At 40.0% G+C, this 27,751-nt stretch overlaps 2 protein-coding genes across 4 annotated transcripts; one reads left to right on the forward strand and one right to left on the reverse strand.

Annotated features, from left to right (window-relative positions):
* Positions 1–2,633: 2,633 nt before the first annotated feature.
* LOC127753172 (LOB domain-containing protein 30-like) lies at positions 2,634–4,872 on the forward strand. Its single transcript, XM_052278639.1, has 2 exons — positions 2,634–3,167; positions 3,988–4,872. The coding sequence occupies exons 1-2, from the start codon at positions 2,811–2,813 to the stop codon at positions 4,438–4,440; spliced, it is 810 nt and encodes a 269-aa protein (XP_052134599.1). The 5' UTR covers positions 2,634–2,810; the 3' UTR covers positions 4,441–4,872.
* An 8,074-nt stretch (positions 4,873–12,946) lies between these two features.
* On the reverse strand, positions 12,947–21,188 carry LOC127786417 (filament-like plant protein 4). Of its 3 annotated transcripts, none has more exons than XM_052313826.1 (6): positions 20,596–21,188; positions 18,853–18,956; positions 17,657–17,852; positions 15,029–17,372; positions 14,826–14,886; positions 12,947–13,974 (listed from the first exon to the last, which is right to left on the reverse strand). In XM_052313826.1, the coding sequence occupies exons 2-6, from the start codon at positions 18,940–18,942 to the stop codon at positions 13,528–13,530; spliced, it is 3,138 nt and encodes a 1,045-aa protein (XP_052169786.1). In that variant the 5' UTR covers positions 18,943–18,956; positions 20,596–21,188; the 3' UTR covers positions 12,947–13,527. The 3 variants fall into 3 exon arrangements, with proteins under 3 accessions (XP_052169786.1, XP_052169785.1, XP_052169784.1); XM_052313825.1 differs by having other exon boundaries at positions 18,853–18,983; XM_052313824.1 differs by having other exon boundaries at positions 12,948–13,974; positions 18,853–18,992.
* Positions 21,189–27,751: the final 6,563 nt, after the last annotated feature.

The raw sequence follows: 27,751 nt of genomic DNA on the forward strand, positions 1-27,751 counted from the left end.
AACGGATGTGAGATGAGCAATGCAGTAAGCTTAAGGTAGCTAGCGCGTTGCAGAATGCAGATCAGAGCCACACATTTACTTTACTTCTCACCTGATCGATCGATCACTGAATGAAGAGAGTCCAAAGCTAGGCAGCAGTTCATAACATGCATACGTTGACAACGTACGGATGCAGCTGGCAGCTAGCTATATATTTAATTAAGCCTTCATACTCAAAGAATAACTTTTTGGAGCTCTTGAATTTCTACCCTTGCGTTAGCTAGATAGATACGTCGAAAAAAATAACTGCACTTTTTTAGTGATATAATCCAAAGCCAGCAAAAAATAATAAATTATATACGCTATTTATGACGGTAATATATTACTGATACATAATCCAGCCCATTTTGCTCTCCATCTAACTTTAGATGTTCATATCAACCACTTCGGTTATATTGCGGAAATTTTGATTGAATGTATATATGTGGCATTATAGATTATATCTATGTCTGAAAAATCATATCACCACATATTGGTTATAATGTGCGAAAATATAGAACAAAAAACTGATATTGTCGATTAGAGGATGTCACCTACAAGCTATAGTTTTACATATATTATTTTATGCTGTCTACTAAAAGAACAATAAAACCATTTACTTACACCACTGCATTCAAACAGTAAATTGGAGAAGTTGGCTTTCTACCTTGACACTACTAGTCCTTGCTAAGATAAAAGTAAAACAACATTACCATCTTATATCAAATCTACTAATTAAACCACTCCATATTAGATGAAATCCATGTTAAAGAGTCTATATCTATGCAGTCGCTCTCATGATATGTCATTATATCTTGATCTATCTATGTTAATTTAGAAGTTTACACCCACAATCGCTCTAATTTTATAGGACCATCGATGATATATAATATTTTTTTCATCAGGAATGAAATAGATTACGTACACAGTTACATTACGACTCATGACACTAGAACTATATCTATGTTTAGAAGTTTATCTAGATATGGCATGATTAATAGAATGTATTTGTGTTAGAGCTCTAAGTTTAGAATATGTGACCGATAAACCTACCGTTTTATTCTTTTTAACTACATGTTTTGCAAAAGATTAAATTGTTATCTTACAATTCATATAGCACTAGCATTATGATCTGGTGTATCATATATGTCATTATCCATCTATGTTTAGAAGTTTATATCCACGGCTCTAATTATGTGGAACGATTAAATGATGATATATATAGTTGTTAAGAGGTATGGAATAGATTAAATAATTAGTTACGTTACGATTCGTAACACTAGTGCTATCTATATTTAGAAGTTTACATCCACAATCGCTCTAATTATGTGGGATTATTAAACGATGAATATATTTTTCTGTGAGGAATGAATTGAAATAGATTAAATAGTTACGTTACGATTCGTAACATTAGTTCTATCTATGTTTAGAAGTTTATCTGGACAATCACCATCATGTCAGTGTGCCAATACGCTAAACTTAGAAGATGCCTCCGATAATCGTAGCATTTGTATTATTTGGGGAATGAATTAAAAAATATAAATAATGATATATTACAATTGATAATCTATGTTTAGAAACTTTTGTCGGTTACTCGCTCAAATTGTATGGGGTAATAAATCGGTGAAGTATACTTTTATACTGAATGGAAAAGATAAGCTACCATTGATAGCATTAGCGGTTCTATTTCGTATATTATCCCGATTATCCACCCTCAATTTGTGCTAAAATAAGATTTTTACATCATCCTAGTCAATATTTGGGGTTACCCTGTCTGCATTATAATTTATTTTTGTGCTTAACTATATATATATACATACACTATAATTTATCTAAATAAAAGTTCTGGTATGATTAAAAAAAACTAACAATTTTGTGTGTGGCGTATTGAGTGGAAGAATGTCATGTTAGGATCACATGGGAGAGAGTGCATGCGACGAGATCATCCTTGTTGGTCTGTGCAGGTGGTGTGAAATGTGATCAATATATATATGGTGGTGACAGAGAGAGAAACTAACCCAAAAAAACAAAAAAAGAGAGATGAGAGCGAATGGATGGATGCAATTGGCATTAATTTTCGGTCTTTGCTGTTCTCCCCCAGCCAGGCCAGTTTGCTTCACGCAATATTCTAACCCTTTGAGAAAGAGAAGTGTACTTGTTGCCAAGGCCAATTGCAAGCATTTGCCTTGGCTTTAAAGTCTCATCAATACAACGGCACCAAAAAGAAAACACATAGAGATAGAAAACCACCTAGTAGCTGATATACATTTATATATGACCTAAATAAAAAAATTCCATTAATATATATAATTCCAGCAACAACATAAAGAAATAAAAATGCATTTAAGAAAACATAGAAAGAAATAAAAATAAAGTAAATAAAGCTAGTGAGGCCCAAAATTGGCAGTAATTAAGTAGGGACTAGTATAGAAATATATGGATATATACACCAGCCTCCACCAATGGGATTGCAAACAGCCTACTTATCACTTTGCTGCTGTATTTACGCTTTTGCCCTTCTTCCCTCCTATATGTACAGCCGCCCCCACCTCATTCCTCCATTCTTACTCCACACACACTCTCTCTCTCTCTACCATTTGTGAGAAAGAAAATCGATTCAGTTCTAGAGAGAGAAATTAAAGAGAGAAACAAACAATTTTCGCTGTCTATCTCTCTCTTGCTACTAGTCGGTCGATCTTGAGTTAGTTTTAACCCTACACAAGCCAAGGTAACAACATCTAGCAGGTAGGAGAAGAGAGCTAGAGACTAGGTGGTGGGGGCTCATTCCAAGAATGAGCTCGTCGGTGGTTGTGAGCGCGAGCGGCAGCGGCAGCGGCGGCGGCGGAGGAGGAGGAGGTGGCGGCGCCGGAGGTGGAGGAGGAGGTGGGCCGTGCGGGGCGTGCAAGTTCTTGCGGCGGAAGTGCGTGCAGGGGTGCATCTTCGCGCCCTACTTCGACTCGGAGGCCGGGGCGGCGCACTTCGCGGCGGTGCACAAGGTGTTCGGCGCCAGCAACGTGTCCAAGCTGCTGCAGCAGATCCCGGCGCACCGCCGCCTCGACGCCGTCGTCACCATCTGCTACGAGGCCCAGGCCCGCCTCCGCGACCCCGTCTACGGCTGCGTCGCCCACATCTTCCACCTCCAACACCAGGTATATACTAGTCATACTCACTCGATCTCCTCCTCCTCATCGTCGCCGTCGGTGGCGGCGAGTCATTTAGATGTTCGTCATGGTGGTTGTGCGATCGATCGAGCTTCTATTTTGGTTTTGGTTTCTTGGGTTTGATTTGGTTGGTTTTTGGAGGAAGGATGGATGTCTTTTTCTTGAAGAAGGCAAAGGGGTCCTTTTTTGGGGAGGAGAGAAGGCTAGCAAGCTAAGCAAGGGAGTTAATCTGGAGAAATGGACTTCTCTCTTTCTGTTACTACTCACTACTACTCAGGCCTACCAGTGATGATGTGCACATCTCATCATCCATCTCATCATTAAATCCCATCATCTACTCTCTCTCTTGTTCTTGCTTTCTCTTCTTTCATTCTTTCTCTGAATCTTCTGATAGATAGATTGATAGATAGATGCATGATGATATCTCCATTTATCACATCATTTTATATCATGCATCAGGTTGTTGTCCCCCTCTCTCTCTCTCTCTCTCTTGCTCTGAAATCAAGGAGGGTATGCATACATGCTTGGATTTCACACCCACAAAAGAAAAATGGTAATTTAGCAAGCCCTAGCTAGGAATTAGGATGCATCAATCTCTAGTAGTTCTTGAAGCTGCAGCTAGTATAGCTCCCAACCATTTCTCCTCCTCCTTTTCTTTACTAATATGATCAGCATTTCATTAAGATTTTTTTGTATATAGTATAGCTACCTACATTTTCTCTTGATCTGATTATGCCAAGTACTAATTTTCTGTCCATTCTACTGATGATGATCTGGTTCAATTCCCCATGTGTATATGTACTCTCAGGTGGCAGGTCTCCAGTCCGAGCTGAACTACCTGCAAGGTCACCTCTCGACGATGGAGCTGCCGTCGCCGCCGCCCTACGTCGCCGGGCCGACCCTGGCGCCGCCACAGCCACAGCCACTGATGCCGATGACCGCCGCCGCCAACTTCAACTTCTCCGACCTGCCATCGTCGTCGGCGGCCAACATTCCGGTCACCGCCGACCTGTCCACCCTCTTTGACCCACTGCCGGCGGCGCAGCCGCAGTGGGGACTATACCAGCAGCAGCAACACCACCACCAGCAGCTGCACCATCACCCCTATGACCGGATGGGCGACGGCTCGTCGAGCAGCAGAGGCGGCGACGACGACGGCAGCGACTGCGGCGACTTGCAAGCGCTGGCGAGGGAGCTTCTTGACCGCCATGGACGGTCGTCGTCGAGCTCCAAGCTGGAGCCGCCACCTCACACACAGTGATCCTCCTCACTGTGTGTGATCATCAATTCAGCTTAGCTAGCTAGCTCATGGACTAATTGATCAGGTGTTAATCATTCATGAATGCATTGGTTGAGGCAAGAAGAGAATTTAATCCCAATGGTGAAATTTTTTTCACCAAATCCTCCATGTCGTTGAGGCGAAAAATCGAACGACGACGACGATGGCGAGGAAGACGATGATGGTGATGTTGGGGATGGAGATGGTAGGTAACAGGCATTGCCCGGTTTTCGCGTATCATCTTTGTTCTTGGGCTAGGGTGCAAGGGGTGCCCACTTGCACCATTTTATAATGCTTGGGAGTTTGCTCCAAAAGAGGAAGCTTGGGGATGAGTTCTTGTTAGCTTAGCTGTAGCCCTGATTACTGTTCCATTGCAACAGTTCTAATTGCAAAAAACAAAACCTGGTCTAATTTAGTTCAATATACAAAAAAAAAATCTTTGTCTCATCGCAGATTAATTACGGCTGTGTTTGAAGTTTGTTTGATTTCTGTTTCAAGGTTCTAACTGAACATCTGAAGTGAAGTGTAGTCAGTCTTAATTTGGGACTTTCTGATCTCTCTATGACAAATGAGCTTTTTTTTTTTTGCCATAATATATACAACAGCTAGCAAGTAGCAAAATGAGCATTTTTGGGGTTAATGGTAACTGAACATATATGTATGGTGGCAACTGAATACAGTGTGAACATATGTGAGTACTTGGAGGCTAGAGCCAGGTGTTGGTTTCCTTTTACTTGCTTCGTGCTTCTACAACTACAATAATGCAAGTATTCATATGGTGCAACCTTAGTCTTAGATTCAGTCTGGCTAGCTAGCTAGCTATTTCTAATGGGACACAGTACATTTAAAACAAGCCTAATTAAACTAGTTTATTTCTCTATGAAGAGTCGTGGTATATCTGGGGCTAAATGATTGGCAGGGGATTATATTTTAGAGTTTGATATATAGATGAGTGAGAGACAGACAGGAAGCATAGCTTTGGTGGGGCATCTTTGACTAAGACCATGCAGCATGCACACAGCAATGTTTTCTCTCCTTATGTTTCTTGAAGTTATATCATATGCCCTTGTATTCAGGGACTCCTTTGTTATCAATTGTTGGAAAATGACAAGCGGTTGGGATATGAATAATATGATGCCATAGGAAAGTACATGTTTCAGTTTAGCTAGCTCTTTAATGTGTCCAAACTGCATTGAAAAGTTTCATGATTACTACTAGTCCATGTAGGTAACTAATTATTACCGTAATGAACATGCATATGCATATAAGTTAATTTTGGCATGTACTCTAAGCTAATTTAAGGGCATGTACAATGGTTGTCAACAGTGGTCTCTCAGCATTGCTAATTAGGAATATTTGTTGACATGGAAGAAAGAGAAAGAGAAGAGACAAAACATCGTTGTTACGCATGACAACGGCTTAACAATGACTCTTAATCACTGTAATATGGAAATAAAGTTGCATGAGGGTAAAAAAAAGTAGAAAGAATATTGAATATTGACAAAAGGAATATTTTTTGAGTTAATGATTAGAGTGTTTGTCGTCTCAACTATTATAAAGACATGGTCTCTTAATAATTTTGCATTGTTTAAGAGACCATATTCGTCTCTACCATTGAACATGCCCTAAGATGATGTTTCTGTGGCGACCGGCCATGCGTGCAAATACATGGTACTATATATGCATAATAATAGGGATACTGCTACTAGTTAAGTAAGTTAATTATGTGTCTCTACATTACTCTTTGATTCGTTAATTAATTAGACAGGTTTTTTTTTCTTAAGGAAGATCGTCACTACCGTAAATTATCAAAGCAGGGTAAATTTGACATGTAACTATGGTAAGTTAGTAACTATTATAACTAGCTGGTACCTAGCATCAATAATATTCCTTGTAACAATATTATTTCTGCAACTTTTGCACAAGTAAGAATATAAACATTAATAGGAAACAAGTATTATTTGTACAAACTAAAGAATGTAATAATTAGTTGGATCATTAGTAATGCATTTAATTAGCTTTCTTAGAAATAAGAGCATTAATCAACAGTTGTCATATATGCAATGAATCGTGTCATTAATGTGTACATTTTGCGTGCAAGGATCGCAAAAGTTCCATATAGCTGTTACTATTCTTTGCAAATTTATCGTGCGTGATATCAAATGTATTGGATTCTCCTACTATTAGAATTGATACATAAGCGACACCATCACACATGAGAACGTCTTTTCTTAATATATATAAGCACAAGATATTAGCTAGATGCCAAATTAAATACTTGATTTCCAGCACTTCATAGATATTAGTTACCTTTCTCAAGTTTGGTGTGAAAAAAATTGCATATCTATATATATTTGACAGTATTTTAGTAGAATAATGTGAGTAGCTAGCTGGAAAAGAATATATTTCTGCATGCTGCAAATATATGGTACCAACTGTTCAGTGCTACCCTGAACTGAAGTAAATGTCTTATTAATGAAGAGCCATCTTATGTTGTTTTAGAAATTCTATATGTAGTGTTGGCATTGACTTGATTTACACACTATAGTGTTATATATGCTTGTAGCTGCACAAAAGTAGCTTTTAGTTGCTGGCATGTCAATTTACCAAACAGAAAAAGAGACGTTCAATTTGTGGATGAAAAAAAAAGGGAATATTTTTTAAAGACGCAAGTTCAACACAATTCAAAATGAAGCCTTTCGATGTTGAGTTTAAGTAATCTTTAATTTAAATATAAAAGAATAATGGTAGTCAGGGTTAACACTGCACAAAAAAGTGACCTTGGTCCTGGTCCTAATGAAGCGGTTTCCTTAAAACCTGCTAGTAACCACCTCACAGTTCTCAATGCTATGAAGAAATTAAAAGTCGGTTCTAAATCAATTAAGGTAAATCATGGAAGAACATAGATGTCTTACGAAAGTAATCTGCCCCAATAAGCAATAGTACAGTGGTCAGTGGAGATCAGAGAAATAATTTTGTGATATGGAGTTTAAACATTGGGGTAGCGGAATTAAACTACTATTTGGTGTGAAATTATATTAAGTAGGTCAAAAGCATCCATGCATAGTACTTCTTCTGTCCCAAAATATAAAGAGATTCGGTTGAATGGGGGCATATCCAGGTATTGCGAATTTGGATAGGCTACATCCCGCATGGAAAAAATTGTTGTTTTTGCAGACCTTTTTTCGTAGTGTATTCAGTAGACTGACATGTTAGCCCAATGGCGAAATCGGCCCTAGTGCAAATAACGTTGGAGGCAATATAATGGATCAAACAGAGATGGTGTAGCAGCTAGCCGTGTGGGGGCCAAGGGCTTTTGGAGGCGGCTATTGCAATTTCGGTTTGAAATTTCGGATCCCACCGGCAAATCAATATATCAACCAAAATTTTCGGGATTTCTCAAATTTTTGTTACAGTTGGTACAAGTTTATTCAAATTCGGTCAAAATCTATCACAATTTCCAAAAAAAAGGGTCCAAAAAAGTACCGAAAATCATGAAATTTCATAAATTTTGGTCCTACCGAAATCGAAAGTTTAAACCCTGGTGAGAGGGTGCCAGGGAGACACTGCTCAAGGGATAACGTGGCATCTCAAAGTGTTAGACAATCTATCCATCCATGATGCATGATGGTCAAACTACACTCAAATTAGTGAGATCAAGGATGCATTCACACCTGTGTGAGTGTGATATTATGTGTATTGTGGTATGTGTTCGTGTGTACTAAAATTGTCTTGTTTGGACTGATGAGAAATGTATACTTAATATAAGTTGAGAATAAAAATTAGACTGTAATAATTTTTTTGACTGTAATAATAATTGAGAGAAGAAAAGTATACTATAAAATAACTGCTCTATAAGACCTATTCTCCAACTTTACCCGCTATGACCAAAACAAAAATTTTCAGGATACCCAAAGCACCTCCCACGATGCCGGTAAGAGTTCTAAAATATATATACTATTAAAGATCTTCCTTGTAGATAGATTGAAGTTTCAGAAAGCTTTTAGATGCAACCATACTTTTCCGAAACCTGATTTATTTAGGTTGCCGAATATGGAGTATTTTCCAAATTTTCAGAAATGTCAAATATATCAAGGGTGTATTCTCCTTCCATCATAACTATTTATTGACAAACTCCAAACAAAATTTTGGAATTTAAACAATAAATATAACTTAGGGTGTGTTTAGTTCCTGAAAAAAGTTGGAAGTTTGAATAAAGTTGGCAGTTCGAAAAAAAAGTTGAAAGTTTATGTGTGTAGAAAATTTTTTGATGTGATATGATGTGATAGAAAGTTGGGAATAGGGAGAAACTAAACACGGCCTTATACAATGCTTAGTTTTGAAACATAAAAATAATAATTGTTGTAATCTTAAACCTATTATTTTATTATCTTAAACAATACTCCCTCTATTTTTTTTATAGATGGCGCCGTTGACTTTTGGATGCACGTTTGACCATTTATCTTATTTAAAAATTTGTGCAAATGCATAACATATACTCCCTCTGTTTTTCTAAATATTTGACGCCGTTGACTTTTTTAAATATGTTTGACCGTTAGTCTTATTCAAAAAATTTAAGTAATTATTAATTCTTTTCCTATTATTTGATTTATTGTTAAATATACGTATATATATATATATAGTTTTACGTATTTCAAAAAAATTTTAATAAGATGAACGGTCAAACATGTGCTTAAAAAGTTAACGGTGTCAAAAAAAAATATTTAGAAACGGAGGGAGTACATCATGCTTAAAGTATTTTTCGTGATTAAACAACTTACAACAAAATAAATGGAAATTATGTAAAAAAGTTTTAATAAGATAAATTGTCAAACCTATATTCAAAAGTCAACAACGTGTTAGTATATCATTATAACGGTTGTAACATAAGAGATTAGCGTGAATTAATTGTGCCTCCTTGCTATTTAGTGAAAAAAATACAATTGGATGCACCTCTGATGTTTTTTTTTCAATGAATTTTTATATTCCATCCCTTCTTATTCAACTTTTCTTAAAGAATAATTTTGTTTCAGCATTTATTTAACTCGGCTGAGATAAAAATAATGAATCTGAAAAATAAATTTTCTTTCGATCCGCACTTGGCTCAACTTGGTTCACACAGTCACACTTAGCCCGAAATAAGTCCACTTCACTCCCTCAAATATAGATCTAATCTGATACGTTAGTACCATTTAGCCACAATACCGGATACCTCAACCTCCAAGTATAAAACAGAAAAACTACTCAACAGTATCCTGTACACACGGGATAACTACTACCACTAAATATCTAGCATCTTATCCTCTTCTTTATCTCTTCCCATTCCTGTCCTCCCTCTCTCTCTCTCTGACTACCACAACGACGGCGGCTAGCTGCACGGGGTGGCACGTTGGGCGTGGAGGACGCTCGGCCCGCTCTCCTTCGCCGGCGTCGGGGAAGGCGGCGCCGCGCAAAGCTACTCCTGCCGACTCAAGAACGCGCGGCGCGGCGGTGCAGCGGCGTGCCGCCTCCCCATGGCGGCGGTGTTGCGCCACTGCTCGCATCCATTCCTTCGATACCTGTAGGTACCCCTCGCACTACCTTCCACTCTGCTTGATTCCTCCCCCCTCCCCCTCCCCGGTCGGCAATGCTTCACCACCGGTTGAATTCCTTTTCTCTCTTTTGGTAGATGATTTCCTTTGCTGATTTTTTTCTCCGGCTTATACGGATAGTATCGATTCCCCTGTCCTATCCTCTTGAATCTCTCCGATTCCATATGTACCAGGTACTACACACCATGCAGCTGGTACCATACTGGTACCAGGTACCAGCCTGTGATGTGCTACTCCGGTTGCAGAGGAGTGACGCCGGTGACGAGGTATCACACACGCCTATGGTACGTGGTATCAGGCAGGGGCGGATCTAAGAGGGATTAATAGGAGGGTCTGAACAAACTATACAAAATTATAGGCCCTTTTCTAATGAATATATGACAGAAAAATTTAGTGAGGTCTTCATGAGGGATCTCATGGTTACAACACGGGTAGTGGGGGCTAGAGACCCCACAGACCCCATGGTGGATCCACCATTGCTGATCCTTGATGGTGTTGTCGACGTGGCCAACTCCGCATAGAGCTCCTTCGTGGCGCCGACGTAATGGTGGGGAGAGAACGTAGTGCTGGTCTCGTGAAGGAGATGAGGCAGCCCCCACCACTAGCCTCTTCTCGGGCCCCCTCTCACAGGCTGTGGAGTCCTTGCGGCGACGCAGCTGACAAGGTCCTGAACTTGGGGGTAACGTACGAGCCTAGGGAGAAGATCTGGCCACCCTGGAGGAGCCAATCCTGGTGGAGAAGTCCCCGAGTTGCCTCGCCTTGCCCGCTGCATCCGCCGTTCCCTGCGGCGCCTCCATCAACATCGCCGCCGCCTTCACTTACTGCTTGTTGGGGAAAAGATAGAGAAGGAAGAAGGGGGCTTACATGTGGACCTCACCTGTATTTTTTCCATCAACATAGTGGACCAATTCAATGTGTCACGTCAGCAAAAACTACTATCAAAACCGCTGAGGGAGTCAAATTTCACTAGCTTTAATAATGAGGGCAGCTACACAACGGGATCCCGTTGCTACGGGATACTTTAAGTGACTTATCCCTTTCCTTTCTTCTGTATAGGTGAGATTTCACGTGGTGAACGTGTGCTCCCTCCTGGTACCTGGTACCAGTGGTGGATCCACCATGGGGTCTATGGGGTTTCGAGCCCCCACTACCCCTGTTGTAACGATGAGGCCATTTCCAACCCAAAACATTAGACATAGTTTCCATAAACTCCACATCATTAAGAAACTAGTAGTAGACACCACTCTTCCAATGCAAACACCACTATTCTATACTTAAATTTAATGGTACTTATCTCACATGATGTCTTGGATGTTGTGTAGAAACCATATCTCATGCAAGACATGGTTTCCTTGTCTTTCCTCATTTATTCACTTGCCACATTATTTTTCATCCTATGTGGCACCGTATTTAATACTATAGACATCCTAGTCATTGGGTTGGGAATGGCCTGAGATCCCTCATGAAGGCCCCACTAAAATTTTCTGTCATATACTATCTCCATCTCGAAATGTTTGATGCCGTTGACTTTTTTAAAAATGTTTGACCGTTCGTCTTATTCAAAAAATTTAAGTAATTGTTAATTCTTTTTCTATCATTTGATTTGTTGTTAAATATACTTTTATGTATACATATAGTTTTACACATATCACAAAAGTTTTTGAATAAAACGAGCGGTCAAACATGTTTAAAAAAGTCAACGGTGTCAAACATTTAGAGAAGGAGGGAGTATTCATTAGAAGAGGGACTATAATTTTGTATAGTTATTCTGATCCTCCTATTGATCCCTCCTGGATCCGCCCCTGTAATGAGCTACTACCGCCGACGCCGACGATGGAGGAGTGCGAGCTCATGTTGCTCGTCCAGGTCACCACATTCGCGTGCTGCAGCTTCGTCATCGGGTTCCGGTTCAGCCGCGCGGTGGCGGATGACCCGAAGTGGCGCAATCCATGGCTGTCATCGGCAACCTCGCCCGCAGCGCGGATGGATTCGCCGTTGAGCTCGTGTGGGGCCGCGACGCGATCGCGAACCCTTGCCACCGCTGTCGTCAGCAGCCTCCCCGACCCACCGATGCCATCGACATCTCCGCCGACTACATCAACCACTTCAAGAGCCAGTACACACATGGCGGCCGTCGCCAGGTGCTCGGCGTTTGAGGTGTTGATCACCAAGACACCAAGGCGTGGCAGAGCCGGAGACGCGCGGCGGGGTTCGAGGCAGACACCACCACCATCAAGAAGAAGACAGGAAGAGGAAGAAAGAAACGAGGCAGAGAATGACATGTGGACCACACAGGATGACTTAGCAAGATAGGCCGGATCAAGCGCCATATTAGCAAAACTGTTGAGAGAGTTAAATTATAAAGTTTTACTAATAGTTGGGGATCAAGATATCTGATATTACAGTTTAGGGTTATAAAGTTAGATTGGAGCTATATTGAGAGAGTAAATTGGACTTATTTCCGCTTAGCCCTCTGCTTTTCCGCATGCATGGGATGGCCTGGATAAGTTGGCCCAAATCAACAGTGCCACCTAGCTCACTTTGTTTCTGGGCCATCTCGAATTCTTTTCTCTTTTTTTTTTCTACTGAAATTTCGAATCATTTTCCTTATTAACTAAATTTATAATACATCAAAGTTAAAAAAAGAAACGTTTGTCTCTTGATTAAAAAAAAGAGAATTTTGTTGATAGTACAGCAGTAAGCAATAAAGTGCATCTGAATAATTAATATCTCAAATTTCATCACTGTATTTGGGTCAAAAGAAATTCATCACTATAATAACTTACGATAAAGTTGTTGAATTTTTTATTCTCTAAGTCTACATTGGGAAACACGAGCAATAAACTTACGTATTTAAATATAAATATTGCACTGAAATGAGAAAAAAAAAAAAGCTTGATTGTCTGTTGTATATATAAGTAACTTGTGTTCTCGAAAAAAAAGGGGGAAAATATACAAAACTGAACTCGGTTGCAGCATAAATACTTAGCATACTGATATTGTTTGAACTGGGGCAACACATTACATTCCAAACTGTTAGCACACAGAGTATCCAAATACTTTACAATCAAAAACTTGACAGCAACCTCCAAACTTTTTTCAGGTTATCTGTACAGAGAACTAACCAACCACAACACAAGCTAGCGGTTAACTGAACCTTGGCAAGAGAAATCTCTTCACACTAACAACATTACCTTCTCAATCTTCATCGAGGTAGCTAGGCAAATTTACAGTGAGGTTCCATGAGATATAAGCAGTAATAGCAACCCAAAAAAATCCAGGGCAAAGGATGGTTCTTAGTACTGACGGCTGACAACCACACTGAATATGGATACAGCTAAAATCTCAAGCAAAAACTACTAGAATCTGGTAAGTGCAGGCATCATCTACATAATACACAAATAGGTGGTAGGTTTTGTTGGCAAAAATATACACCTGCAGTGCTTGCCACGACAAGCAAAACAAGCTCAAAAGTCGGTTAGTATTCGCTCTTGCTCTTCGAAAATAACCGACTGAAACCTCGGCTCTGTTTCTCTGTGAACTGGTTAGTAAATGAGGAAGAGGAAGAAGACCTTGATCTGTGCTTTGGACGCTTGGAGTTGTTTGGAGAAGCGAAGTAAGTGTTTCCATCAAGATTGGAGGGGCTTTTGTGTGTTCTATATCCGTTTAGCGGAGATACGTTTCCTGTTCCCGGTGCACTTGAGAATGTGTGATCTGTATCAAATTGACCTGACAGCTTCTTAAAATGCAAGCCTTGGGTTGTTCTAGCTTGATCTTCAGAAAACACCCCCACAGGTTGTTGGTTTAACACAGAACCCAGTGGTTCTGCTGGAGGGGGGCGAAGAGTCTGCAGCTGACGGCCAAGAAGCAATATTGTCTCCTGGCATTCTGCAAGCTTCTCTGCTGCTGCTGCGATCTCTTTGTCCTGCCATTATTTTAACCAAGAATATATTATGGAATACGCAACATGACCAGAAAAAAAATAATGTTTAAAAGAAAGAATTTGAAGGACACTGAAGCGTTTATTGTCCAGGAAGTATTTATTCGGAGAGCACAAGGGAATAAATGTGTAATTCATGTGTTTGGCACTATATGAGCTGATATAGTATAAGAGATTATCACAGATTTCTAAGAACCAATTCTACGAAACTATAGATTTGGGTGCAATGTTTTGTGCATAACTATAGATTTAGAGCCCATGCAACAAGCAATTGGTCTTGGCACTATTTGGCACCTTCTAAGTTTTCACCAATTTGTTGAAATGTTGGCTTGTGCATAGCAGGCTGCTGACACAGACACACGCATGTCATAAGTATTGGGCACATAGATCAGCTAAAAAGGGTCTAATGTTGCCTCTCATCACTCAACACCATAGACACACATGGACACTTTTCTATAGGCTGTTGGATGCACTGGGACGCATGATTTGAGGCTGTCAGTGGCCAGGTCTATTAGAACCAGTTGCAACTTTAACAAGGAATATTAAAGTTCAGAGAAATGAGCGTTAATAGTTATGCCTGTACATTTATGAAATTTATTCCATATTTAATTTTTGGGGAATACGCAAAAGACTTGCGTATCTTTGTATTGAGAAGGAAGTTTCAGCAGTACAAGGTCCCCCTAACTGCAAGCAGCCAGCTCGCTACATAGGTGAATTTCTCGTGGTATCAATGCTCGACCAGCTTATTCTATATTTAATGAAAGAAGCTGGAGTAAACAAACTACATAGGCTTATAATCAGTTACGAACATGAAGTTTAGGCTTAGTAATTTTTACCTGCTTCATTTTAACACCTGCATCCTCATCTACAGATGAAGTATTCTTCTCATTCTCATACCTTCATGACATAAACAAAGTCAACGAAGAATCTGTTAAACATGCAACAAACTAAAGGAAACAAGATGATAAAATAGTCTATCTAAGTCCTTTCAACAAAGAAAAACTAAGGAAATACCAAAATGGAAAGACAGGTATTTCACCTTTCAATCTTGTCCTTAAGATCTCTGTACTTCGCCAAATCGTCCTGATGGTTTTGTCTTTCATCAGCAAGTTCAGTTCTCAAAGTATTTATTTGTCTATGCATAACTTCTATTTCACTTTCTAATTTCAACTTGTGTAACTCAAGTGATTTGTATGATTCAGCCATACACTTCAACTGTGTCTCAGTCAAGCTATTCGATTTCTCGCATGCAGATAACTTTGACGTAAGCTCTTCCATGTTTTTCTCCATCAGACTAAACTCAAGCTTTCTACATTCGATAGTTTCATTGCACTTTGCTAATTCCATCTCCAATTTCCTCTTCTCCGATTTCAGTTGTTCATATTCCTCCATTGAGCACATCTGCACTGTGGTTTTGACAACAAATGCATCCCTAGAACCCTCAAAGTCAGGATCAGAAGACGAATGAGGCACAAGTGAACAAATATCAGCAAGGCTATCTTTAATTGGCTCACGATGCACTTTGTTTTCCAATAAGGTCACTTTATCAACATAGTCCAGATTATTGCTCTCGGTTTCAGTGATGCTGTCTCTCAGCAATGTGAGTTTAATAGCAGAATTTCCTGCCAAAATTTCCGCTAATGCAATCACCATCTCGGCAAGAGCATTTTCGTTTAGCACAACTTTGTCAGCTATAGTGGAGAACTTTTCTATTTTCTCAAGGATTGTGTTTTGGTGGGAACTTTTACCTTGGACCTCAGATAGTTGTCTTTTAAATGGCTGGAAAAAATCAAGAATTTCCAAAATAGCATGTCTTAGACCATGATCCACATCCCTCAGGTTCTTGGATTGCTTTGTCAAAGATCCATTATCAGCAAGTCCATTCATGTTATCAGGCTGATTCTTTTTTGCACTCACTGATTCTGCTTCTTCCTTGATATCTCTTAGGATATTTCTGATACCATCTAGTACCTTGCCAACATTGTTCTGTGGTGAATGAGAACCTAAGAGAGAAGAAATTCTTGAGTGCAATTTTGAAAGTGGGGAGTTCTCAGGCAGATGCTCACTGCTGGATGGTGTATCTGGGAACTGCGAGGATGGCCATGAATCTCTATCACTTTCCCGTTTAGTGATGGTAGTGAGAGTTGTGTGAACTTTAGTGGCCTTCTTCTTGTCAATAAAGCTTCCACATTCTTTTCCTTCAGGAGATAAACACGCCAACCTCTCCATCTCTAGAAAGTCATCCATGAGTACCATCTGATTGGAATTTTCTGTCAAACTGTCCTTACCTCCATTATCTTTCTTGATGTGTGAGAGCTCAGATATCAAAGCATTGGCCCAAGATTCGGCACAACTTGTTGCATCATCAACTCCGTCTTCAGACATGGAAGTCAGACTTGGTGGGTTACTTCCATTCAGGCTCAGTGCACCATCATGGTGAACATCAAGGTTTGAATTTGTTGGATTCTTATACTGCCTAGCACTCACCATATGAACATCCATGCTGCGGAGCTTGCCTGCTGTCTTAGCACAGGTGTTTCTTGACACCTGCAACTCATTATTACGCTTTGACAGCGCCTCTTTTAACATCTTTGTTTCATCCTCCATCGATAACAAGCGTGCAGTCAGAAATTCATTCTCTTTCTGCATGTGCTGCAAGTTTTCAAGAGAATTATCAGGGGATGGTGACAAAGGATGATGGAAATTAGAACTCCTTGAAGGGGAGCGTCGCAATCTGTTATCAGCATGGTCTCTGCCCCAGCTATCCACTTCCAGCTTCATTTGAGCTAATGCAGCTGGCCCAGGTAACTTTTTCCGAACAAGACCACGCAACCTTTGGCACTCCGCTTCCAGTTTTGATATTTTCTTGACATCCTCTACATGTTGCTTGGTTGCTACATCAGCTGAACGCACACTCATGTTCTTTTCTTCATTGCGAATTTCAAATTCTTTGGAAAGAACATGTAGTTCATACTTCAATGAACTTATCTCTTTTTCACCAGATTGAATAGTGCCTTTCAACACTTCGATCTGAGATTCTGCTTGCTCTTTTTCCCCACCAACCTTCATCAGTAAGTGTTCCCGCTCTTCAAGAGATCTTGAGAGTGCGTCATTCTCAGCACCTGCTCTAATAAGCTCATGTTCAAAAGAAGCTAATTTTGCTTCTAGTTCGGCCTTCATCATCTCCCACTGCTTGGTTTTTGCAAAGACAACATCTTGCAGCTTTTGCTCGCTTTCCTCCTTCACTGTCCTCACTTGCTTCATACATTCCTTGAGAGCACCATCCAGATGGGCAGCTCTTTCCTCAGCGGCTAGCTTAGATAATGTAACAGTTTCTAGTTGATGTTTCAATGCCAAGGCCTCTGCTTCAGCTTTCTCCCAACCTACAATGATGGTACACGCATTAATTTACAAAATGCTCCTGGAGAAAATTCAGTCTTACTACTTTTATTATGGGAGTCTTACTACTAGATTACTAGTTATGATTACTACAGATTTTATTGCATCAAATAAAATGTTATGTTGCACACCTCCAGTAGTTACTAAGGTATATAATAGAAATGACCAAGTTCAAGATCCTGGGGAGAAATCATGATACAGTACAATTTACTCAATAGTCTATCCAACAAAAAAAAAAAGTAAAGAATAGCAGCAATCAGCTTCAAACCTGATACAGCCTCTTCTGCCACTTTGACATGCTGCTTTACTAGGCTGTCTTTGGTAGTAATATCTGATTGTGCTGCAGATAGTTTTTCATTCAACACATTCACCTTATCACATAGAATCTTCACTTGCTCTTCTGATTCAGTAAGATTTGTGTATCTTTCTGGTGAAATCTGCACAAATTTTGGTACTTGTTCATCCTGAAAAACAGGAAAATAGTTTAAGAAAAGGATAATCAATCAAGATGAGTGTTTAACCACCATGTTGATCAAACAAACAGCATTAGTTTTTGACATATTAAATGAATGGATGTAATTGATGGCATTTAGCACTAACGATAAAATCAGTGTACCTTAAGTCTAATGAGTAAATGCACTGCCTGCTACTTAAAGGGTAACAGCAGGCTTGACCAAAAAGCAAATTTATGTTAGTTCACAATCTAAGGTACATGACACATTATCATAACAAAAGTGGTACATGACACAGACTTAAATTTGAGTACATCAGTTGGGTATCAGTATCACATAAAGTTAAAAATCAAATTGAAAAAGAGCATCTCTTAGTAAAGTTTGTGACTAGTTCCCTCTATTTTCCTATGGACAGGCAGGTGATGATTTGGTACTAATGCAGGACAAAGCTGTGTAACCATAGCATATTAATATGCAGAGATACTGAAATAGAAAACAAGTCAATATACTGGATAGCAAATAAAAACAAGCATAATTATTTGGGTTGATGCGCAATATATTCATTTCGGAAAAATAAAAGCATGAAAAGTATCAAGTAGATATATAACAAAGAAGCACAATTTTCCCAACAAAGCCACACACACCATGTGTAGTAGGATGCTTATCAATTTCACAAAGTACAGAGTAGAAGGGAGCACAGTATAATTCTTTGGAAGAAAAAGGGCAGATTAAAGAAGAGCCATCAGTTGTATATATGTGTTTACAAAAGGATTCTTGTTAAAAAAAGTGAGTACAGTTGGCGAATAAATGAACCCTTTCATAGTAGCCACTGATGACCAGATTAAATAAAAGAATAAAAACAAAATATGTTGTAGATTTACGAAGATCATTGACTTAAAAAAAAGGAAGACAAGAAAGAAGCTATTTTTTTCTCATGAGTGATGCATAGACTGAATGAATCTATCAACTGATCAAGATTGCAAGGAAGGAAAGCCAAAGAGTGGACACAAACCTGCTCTGCTTGACCGGAACTCTTCAACACATCTCCAGCTGATGATTTATCAGAAGACTTCTTTTTCCAAGGCCAGCTTCTTCGATCCATCCCCCGCTATCTCTCTGATCAATTATGTTCAATACCTTCAGCTAGCCAAACTAAAGAAAATGAAGATCTATCACATGATGGCGGCAAGATAACAATGCAGGATTCAGAAGGCTACAAAAGTAAGTAAAACTAACCTATCCAGTAACCAGCAACCAACTGTACAGAAAACAGAAACGAAGGAATAAACAACCAATGCAACTGACATATAAGTCCAAACAAGTTGGCAAGCACCAAACAAGCTACTATAATTTTAGGCGACTCGGATTCTACGGAAGACACCGCAGCAGGAAATCAATTTGCATATACAAGTCCTTCAGTCAAGACCTGGTTTATTGCTGGGCACGCATGGCATCCAATTCACTACCATCAAGACAAGGACATGCAGATAATCGACTCAACAACTTCTGCCTCGTCCACAAGCATACACCTTCAGACATAGGACAGATGACCTTGCAGGAGGAAGCACACGCATCCAAAGCAGATGTAATTAAACAAGTGGTTAATACTTTAGTCAAATTGCACCCACAATCATATAGTACACCTATACATGACAACAATTAGCCACCTTCTTAAAGCAAAGTACCCCCCCCCCCCCCCCCCCCCCCCGAAAAACTGATCCTTAAAGCAAACACCATGAGCAATCAAACTGGCAATGCATCTGTCTGTCAATGTGTACTGATCCGCGGTTTGGTCACGCGGCACGGATCATTCATTTGTCACTAGTACACCAACACCACACTGTTCCTCCTAAACCCTGAAAGGCACACAGAGAATGTGGCCTTTAACAACAAAACAAGACAGGCATGTCACCATCATCCAGCCTACCTTAAATCAATTTCTCGATCGATTAGCAGCCACATTGATCCGATCATCGCCACAAGATTGACAACGACACGAGCGTGCGGGCATTGTCGCGTCAATTAGCCGCAACCGCATCAAAGTATCAATTGTACAACCACACACACACACTTTCATCAGATCATGGCAAGAACAGGCTGTATCCCACAGGGAAGGACACCATGGGTGCAGACGCAGCCAATGGAAGAGACCACAGCCACAGTTGCCGGGGGCCATGGCATGGATGAGTAAATGTAGAACATGCCCCCATGTGTTCCTCCTTGCTCCGGCCACTTTCTCCTGTACTTGCACCCTCCATTACTGGTGATTGCTCTGCTGGGTAGGCAATGCATCAATTGCCACCGGCAGCAGCAGCAGCAGGAAAGCGTAGGATTGGAGTAAAACCCGCATGTACGGCCGTCAATGGCAGGGATTAATGGCCATTTCTGGTTAATTCATTTGTCGATTTGGGGAGATTAACGGGATTTGGCGTTGCACTTGTATCTAACAATCGGAAGATTTTCAGTAAAATGGAGGGATTTCATCAAGGTTTTTGCGGAGCCAACAGCACGAAATTCTGATGAGACTGAATCAATTTCGCAGGAGAGAAAAAAAAGAATCGGCCAAGAAACTGACACAAGAAATCGCATAGGTGAATCAAGAAAAGAACCTCGAATTCAACTTCAAGAATCAAGATTGCTGCAACCCGCAGGCCGCAGCTAAACCTCCCCAAGAAACCGCGCAGCAAGAAGAGCAAAGAAAACCCCCCAAGAAACCATCAAACCATCAGCGAAGAACACGGAGAGCGATGCTTACCGCTTAGCAAGCGAGCTTGAAGAAGCTTCGAACCACCCACTCCGGGCGTGCGCGGCGGCGGCGGAATGCGGGATCCGATCGGTGTCGGTGACGCCTCCTCCCGCTTTGCTTCGCGAGCACTCCTGCTCTACTCTGCTCTGCTCCCAATCTGGGGAGGAGGACGAGACGACGCACGCACACGCACGCACGCGCGACGGATCGATCAAGACTGGATTGGATTGGATTCCTTCACTCTCCTCCACCACCTTTACTCCTCCTCTCGCTTTACCCTTTTTGTCCACCTGTCTCCCACCCTTTCTTCTCCCTCTTCTCTCTAATCTAATCTCATCTCATCTCCCTAATGCCAATCAATCGATCAATCTTGGTGTGCAAATTGGCAATGCAATGCACCTTCCCCCACCCTCCCCATCTGTCTCCTCCTCCTCAAGCTTCTTGTGCCTTCTCTATGAGTGATAAAATAGCTCAACAGCAGTGGATGGATCAATGGAGGAGGAGTGGGGCTCAGCAGCTCAAGGAAGGTGAGAGAGAAAAGCAAGGGGAAAGGTGGAGAGGGAAAGAGAGAGAGAATGCAAGGAAAAGTGGAGTGAATTGTTGTTGAAGCTCAATTGCTCATGATGATGGTGTGTGTGGCCACATGGTCACTGACTCTCACTGGCTTTGGCACTGCTGCTGCTGCTGCTGATGGTTGGTGATTATTGCTGGGTTAATTGCTTGTGGGTTTTACCTTTGGAATTTTGCTGTGGTATTAGGTGGTAATGCTGGTTGTGATCTCACTGTCCCATTGACATTGTCTGTGTGTAGCAGTTAAGTGTAAACAATATACGTTTCGATTGATACATGAAAAAAAATACAATTTTATAATCTTAGAAGACTATAATCAGGAAAAAGAACAAGGCAACCACACTATAGGTCTACGTCTGATTCTACTGCTAAAAACAGTAAGTTTGTTCAATAATAAAAGGGGAAGGAAGCCTCCACATGGAAGAAGTCGTGAATACATGACTGCATGTTTGCGTCCATCATAAGTACATAACTTTAGATTTTGATGACTGCAATTAGACACACTCGGGTGCAATAACACTTGAAATTTAGAAAGTTTAAGGCTTAGTTCTTGTTGGATTACTTACTTAAATTATTTAAATAAATTATCTACTACTCTACGCTTTGAAAAATACATTTTCTCGAAAAAAAATTTCTTCCAATATAGGATCAGTTGTTTTATATTATTTCTTAATTTTATTTATTAAATATTAAATTATTCCCCATAATAAAGTAGATAATTCAACGTAACAATTCACTTAATTAATAATTTATTTCAGACTAAACCTGAGTCGTTAAGACAAGTTTCAAACTCGGCATCATGACTACAGAAGTATTGGCAACTATGTATATACATATAGTTTAACCAGTTATATAAAAATTTTGTAAAATTTAATAATATAGACGATGATAATATAAGACACTTTACAAAACATGCAATTCTAAATGCGATCTACACATGAAGAAAAAAATAACAATTTTTATCTGCATTGTACGGGTACTATTCACTATCTAATTTTATTATTTTGTTTCTCTAGTTATAGATCAAATATAGTCTTGCATGTTTGTATATAAAATTATATCATCACAATTAGTATTACTTTTTTTTATTTTTTTATAACTATTTGAGTCACATGTATATAATGGGTACCAAGACACATATAGCGAAGAAAATCCTGTTCCATCATGACTAACAAAGTTATTCCTAGTGTAAACTATTTCCTTGGAAGGTTTGAACAACCATGCTATGGAGTAGTACCCAGATTCTTTTCTACTCGGATTTGGCCACTATATCATAACAAGGAAAAAAAGGTGGTGAGTATGCACTCAAAGTCCACAGTAGGTCCACAACTGTTAGCACGAAAAATTCCACCACATGCTGCGATCACAAATCGGCTACTCATGCAAGAAACCCATGCAATACACTGTGACCAGAAAAGCATTATGTTAGATTAAGGGATGTCAGGACAGCTAGAAAATGCCAAAAATATAAATATAGTTATATTCCAATTGTGTGTAAGTGTGATACTGCCAAAAAAGTAAATATAGTTATATTCCAGTTGTGTGTAAGTGTGATACAGCCGTTAGCCATGGGAGGAATTTAATCATCCATGTAGGGTGCCAAACGACTATGACACTTCTTCCCTCACGCGTCAGCAGGTAATTACTGTGAAATGTTGCCTTACTAGTAGTTTTAGTAAGTACGGAGTACTAGATTTCTTAAAATTTGTTTGGTTTCATCATTAATTAATTGACAAAGTTTGGGGATCGTTTAATTAAGCACTAGGATTGTCGTTATCATTATGGACGAGGAAGAATCGAACAACCGGCAGAAACCAAAAATGTGCAGCTAGATGTTACTCACTTTAATTATATTACTGAGGAGCAAGCTAATTAAGCTAGCCAACGAATTAAGGCAGCTGTACAGCATATGTGCACATTGCGCTTATGCCAATTTAATTCACTTCTTGTCATCTAAACTTATACACACAACTTAAACTTGCAAACTAAACTGACATAGTGTGAATGATGGGGAATGGATTCTACTAATCCCTCGAGCAGATATTCCATGGGTATTTTTTTCTCCAAACTCAATATAAATATTTACAAAAAATTTAAAACAATTGACAATATAGAATATAAGTGGCATCTATTATTTTTTAAAAAAAACAAGTTTGAGAAAAGAAAAGATAAATTTGGATATGATGAATTTATTTTTTTCACTCCATATGTGTGAGTTAATTGTCGATTTAGGATTTTGTGAAGTGGTATATGTAGTATATGTCATCAAAAAAATTTTAAAAGAAAGATGTTTTATACTTCTTTAAAAGTCTCTAGTAGTGGTGGTGGACATGCTCTCATGTCTAGATCCGCTGTCCTAAATAATATCACATTTAATCATAGATTAGTGTATTACGGGACGAGGAGAGTACATATATATTTTTGCTAATTTTCATAAATATTAGGATGGTTTCTAAAAAACGAAGCGGCCAGGACATCCCCTGGTCGAATGAAAGCGTACATGCATTTATGTTTTCCCATGTAATTGGAAAATACAGCTGTACGGTAGTAGTATTACTCCCTCAATCCCAAAATAAGTGCAGCCATAAGTTTCTGTATCCAACTGTAATCGTCCGTCTTATTTAAATTCATTTTTCAAAAAACTAAAAAAATATAAGTCACACATAAAATACTATTCATGTTTTATAATATAATAACAATAAAAATACTAATTATAAAAAATGGATACGGAAACTTATGGTCGCGCTTATTTTGAGACAGAGAGAGTATTTCTCAAAATAACTAATCGGAATTCCCCACGGAGCTAACTCCGTCCTAAAATATAAACATTTGTAGCATAGTGACTAGTCAAATATTTTTAACTTTGACTATTAATTGTAAAGAAATAAAAAAGATCAATCATGTAAAATTGATGTTACTAAATTTATCAATAAACAAAATATCATAATATATAATTATTTTTATTTAAAATATCTTACTTTTATAAATATTATTGGTCAAAGTAATATCTCGGTTAGGATCTAAAAATACCAAGGAAATTGCCAATCACCAAGCAGTCACCATCTACCATACATTGCAACGTGCATCCTGAAGCTTTTTCTCTCAAGCTTGTTGCTGCTGTGCTGTCCACCCTGCTTGCACCGGCCATGGCCCATATGGTAGCCAGCCAGGGGCGTAATCATGACTGCTGCCACGAAGAGGGGTCACCGGCATTCAGATACGCAGGACTTGTTCACTTTATTATTATTTCATTCAACCAAACGAAAATTTTATGTAACTAAGTTTTAATAAGCTAATAAATTAAACAGATGTCCATATCAAAAAATTAAAATTGATAGTAGTTCCCAAACTTTTCTCTAACAAAGCCCCTACTCCCTCCGTTTCAGGTTAAAAGATGTTTTAACTTTGGTCAAAATCAAATTGTTTTAAGTATGAAAAAGTTTATAGAAAAAAATAGTAATATTTTTGATCCAAGATAAATTTACTAAAAATATATTTAATTATTAATTTAATAAAACTAATTTGTTAATGTAAATATTACTATATTTGTTTATAAACTTAGTCAAACTTGAAGCAGTTTGGTTAAAATATTTTATAACCTGAAACGGAGGTAGATTTTGAAAAGGCACAGACTAAACACATACAACACTATCAAAATTTAGGTAACGTCAAAACTTATAAAAAAATTTGGTATTGTCTAAATTTGATAAAGTTGTCTCTTTTTCATTAAGATATGGATTTTATCTTAGTTTCCGTTAGCACGCTTTTTAAACTGCTAAACAGTATATTTCGTGCGAAAACTTTCTAATATACAAGTTGCTTTAAAATATCTGATAAACCACTTTTAAGTTTATAACAATTAAAACTTAATTAATCATATCTTAATGATTTTTATTTTGTTTTCTACCACCTAACCTCATACTATTTCATCAACGGTAGAAACGAACCCCAGCTCAGAGCATAACTAAAGATTTGCCCTTGATTGGCCCGAAGCGTCTTGCACGCCTCGCATCGCATATACGCGACGCGCCCACACACAGCTGCATATGCTGCACAAAGCTTTTGCAGATGCATGTGTTGGCCTCAGCTTTCCAGAGTACGGTCGCTGGCTCACCAAGGCAATATGCAGATCTCAGCTCTCACATCTAGCTAACTAACTTGTGTACTACCCGTAACTGTGTCTGTGTGTTGGTACAATCGTGCATCGCGTGACACGTGATCGGATCCATATATCGGTCGACAGTTCGACACCTACCTAATTTATTGTTAGCATCGGAGGGGGTTATACAGGGAACTGTACCGTTTAATTTTGTCTCTCCACCACTTGCAAATATACAGATACGGATAAGATTAGAGAAGAGTTAGTAGTAGTACTACCGGTTTGATTACACCACCTAAGCTCGTTAACTCATCTCGTGCTGGTCGCATTCTTTTGCCAACATAGAGTTGGTGGGACTGTTTTTAACTTCCTGCGAGAGACAATCCATACTGTGGTAGATGTGATTTCTATTTGTTTTCGAGCCGTTTTCATCCTTATCTAAAACGGTGTTTAGATTCGTGATGAGAACTGTAGGGAAATTCCTCAGCGTACCAATATAGTTTCCGTAAGAAAATAATATCTTATCGTTTTTTATTGTTTTCATTTCTAGCCATATATAAATTTTTTTTCTTAACTTCTTTCAGCACAGTATTAGGAGGAGACCGTGGATCGAACGAGAGAATGCAAGTTCCACTATCTTGGAGGTGAGGAGGACCTGTTGGTGTGTGGCTCCTCGAAGCCAATGCTGTGGCACCGAGACTTACAACGGTGAGTAGAGAGGAGCAGGGAGTGGTGTGCGTTTGGTCAGCGTCTCTAGCAAGATTTGGGGCGAGGCTCAATTGTGCAAGAGCTTCAGTGTGATGACGCGGAGCCGATAATAGGTTATGCTCGGGCCATGTAGGTGTTGCCCAAATAGAGTAAAGCTGGAAACAGAAGCTGAGGCGCCGACAAACTCCTACAACATAACAGTTTGGGGGAGGAGAGGAGAAAGGAGCATCACGACATAAGTCAAGGAGCCTCCGTCTCTGGTTGAGGGATGCAAACTAGACTTGGTCCGCTTGTGTTGACATGGCATCCCAATCACAAAATAGAAGTGAGGCCCATGTGTAAGTGACCGGGGACAAAATAAAATAAAAATTATAGGGCCTACTTGTCAGGCTCTTTCTCCACTTAATATCTTTTTTCCCAAATCCTCCCCTCTATATTTTTCCCAAATCCTCCACACTCAGTGCAGCTCATGTCTAGCACCGGTGGCCTCGTCCTAGCATCGCTGCAGCCGTGGGAGAGGGAGCGGTTCGTCACGATGGCAGATGACGTGGTCGGTGGACACAAACGGACGATGATGGTGATGACACGTAGAAGGAGAGCGGGCGCGAGCGCGCGAGGCGTGGAGTAGGATAAGGAAGAAGGGGGCAGGTTCCATGGCGACCACCACTTGGCAACACCCTGGTGAGCAGACCTTAACAGCCATAATCATACTGTCGAGAAGAAAACCCTAAAGCCGCCCAACTTCCCCAAGCTCGTATTTCACCGTGGCGTTGCGGGGGTCCCTTCAGTAGGCCAGTGGTGACGGCGAGGAGGTAGGACAAATCATGCTCTTGCCGACTTAGGTCGTCAACTGGCTTGAGGCCGTCATAGATTTTGTCGTGGGCGAGGGAGCAAATCCAACAAGGTGGGCGATTGGCCGCAACATCTTCATCATCTCCTCCTCCTTCCACTTATATTTTCCTGTCGTCATGCCATAGTTGCCGAACAGGCTGTCCTCGTCGTGGCCGATAGATACACCAACCAGGAGACATCACGACACGTCACCGCTGTTCCGCCACCTCTGCAGCGTCCCCATGTGCGACGATGGGCCCACCACACTGTGTCGAATCAAGCACGTATCAGATGTGTCACGATAGCCACGGTGCATGCGGAGGAGGCATATGACAATGTTTGCCACCGTCGCCCTATCGCTGCTAGCTGCCGCCCGTCCCACTTCTCCAGGAAAAGATTAGGAGGGGAGAAGGGACCTAACAAGTGGGCCCCACCAGTTTTTAAATTTTTCACTAGTCACTTATATGTGGAACCCACTGATATTTTGTGATGGGGCTACCACACCAACACCGGTAGACAAGTCAACATGCCTCGTTCATGAAAACCACTCTCGAAATCGAGGATGAAGTTAAATTACACCGATTTTAATAGTTGAAGGATCAATATATCCGGTACTACTGTTGAGGGATGCGTATCAAATTGAACCTATATTTGAGGGACTCAAAGTGAACTTATTCCCCCAAACAAGTATGCTGACTGCCAAGTGAAAGCCCAACAGAATCACTGGTGTTTGCGGGCAGCGTCGAGCTCGGCCTAGCCCACAAGCATGCATGCCACACTAGCTTAGCTGTCTCATGCCACCACTAAACATGAGATGCATGCTTGCCGCTAGGCGCTAGCTGTGCCTAGACTGGTGACGCCTGTTGATAACCGTAGATACGCTTGCAGCCTCTGGCTCTCCGTACACGTATATATATGTTCAGATGCATGCACCGATGCGTGCCAACGTACGTTGCA

The sequence above is a fragment of the Oryza glaberrima genome, chromosome 10, assembly GCF_000147395.1.
Source record: "Oryza glaberrima chromosome 10, OglaRS2, whole genome shotgun sequence".
In the NCBI taxonomy this organism is placed as follows: domain Eukaryota; kingdom Viridiplantae; phylum Streptophyta; class Magnoliopsida; order Poales; family Poaceae; genus Oryza; species Oryza glaberrima.

What these genes read in the sequence shown, in the direction of transcription:
- LOC127753172 (XM_052278639.1), top strand. Translation starts at nt 2,811, where the DNA reads ATGAGCTCGTCGGTGGTTGTGAGCGCGAGCGGCAGCGGCAGCGGCGGC. An exon ending in TCTTCCACCTCCAACACCAG is followed by an intron (nt 3,168 to 3,987) that starts GTATATACTAGT and finishes ATGTACTCTCAG; the next exon opens with GTGGCAGGTCTCCAGTCCGA.
- LOC127786417 (XM_052313826.1), bottom strand. Translation starts at nt 18,942, where the DNA reads ATGGATCGAAGAAGCTGGCCTTGGAAAAAGAAGTCTTCTGATAAATCA. An exon ending in GTTCCGGTCAAGCAGAGCAG is followed by an intron (nt 17,853 to 18,852) that starts GTTTGTGTCCAC and finishes CCTGTTTTTCAG; the next exon opens with GATGAACAAGTACCAAAATT. An exon ending in GGCAGAAGAGGCTGTATCAG is followed by an intron (nt 17,373 to 17,656) that starts GTTTGAAGCTGA and finishes CCATCATTGTAG; the next exon opens with GTTGGGAGAAAGCTGAAGCA.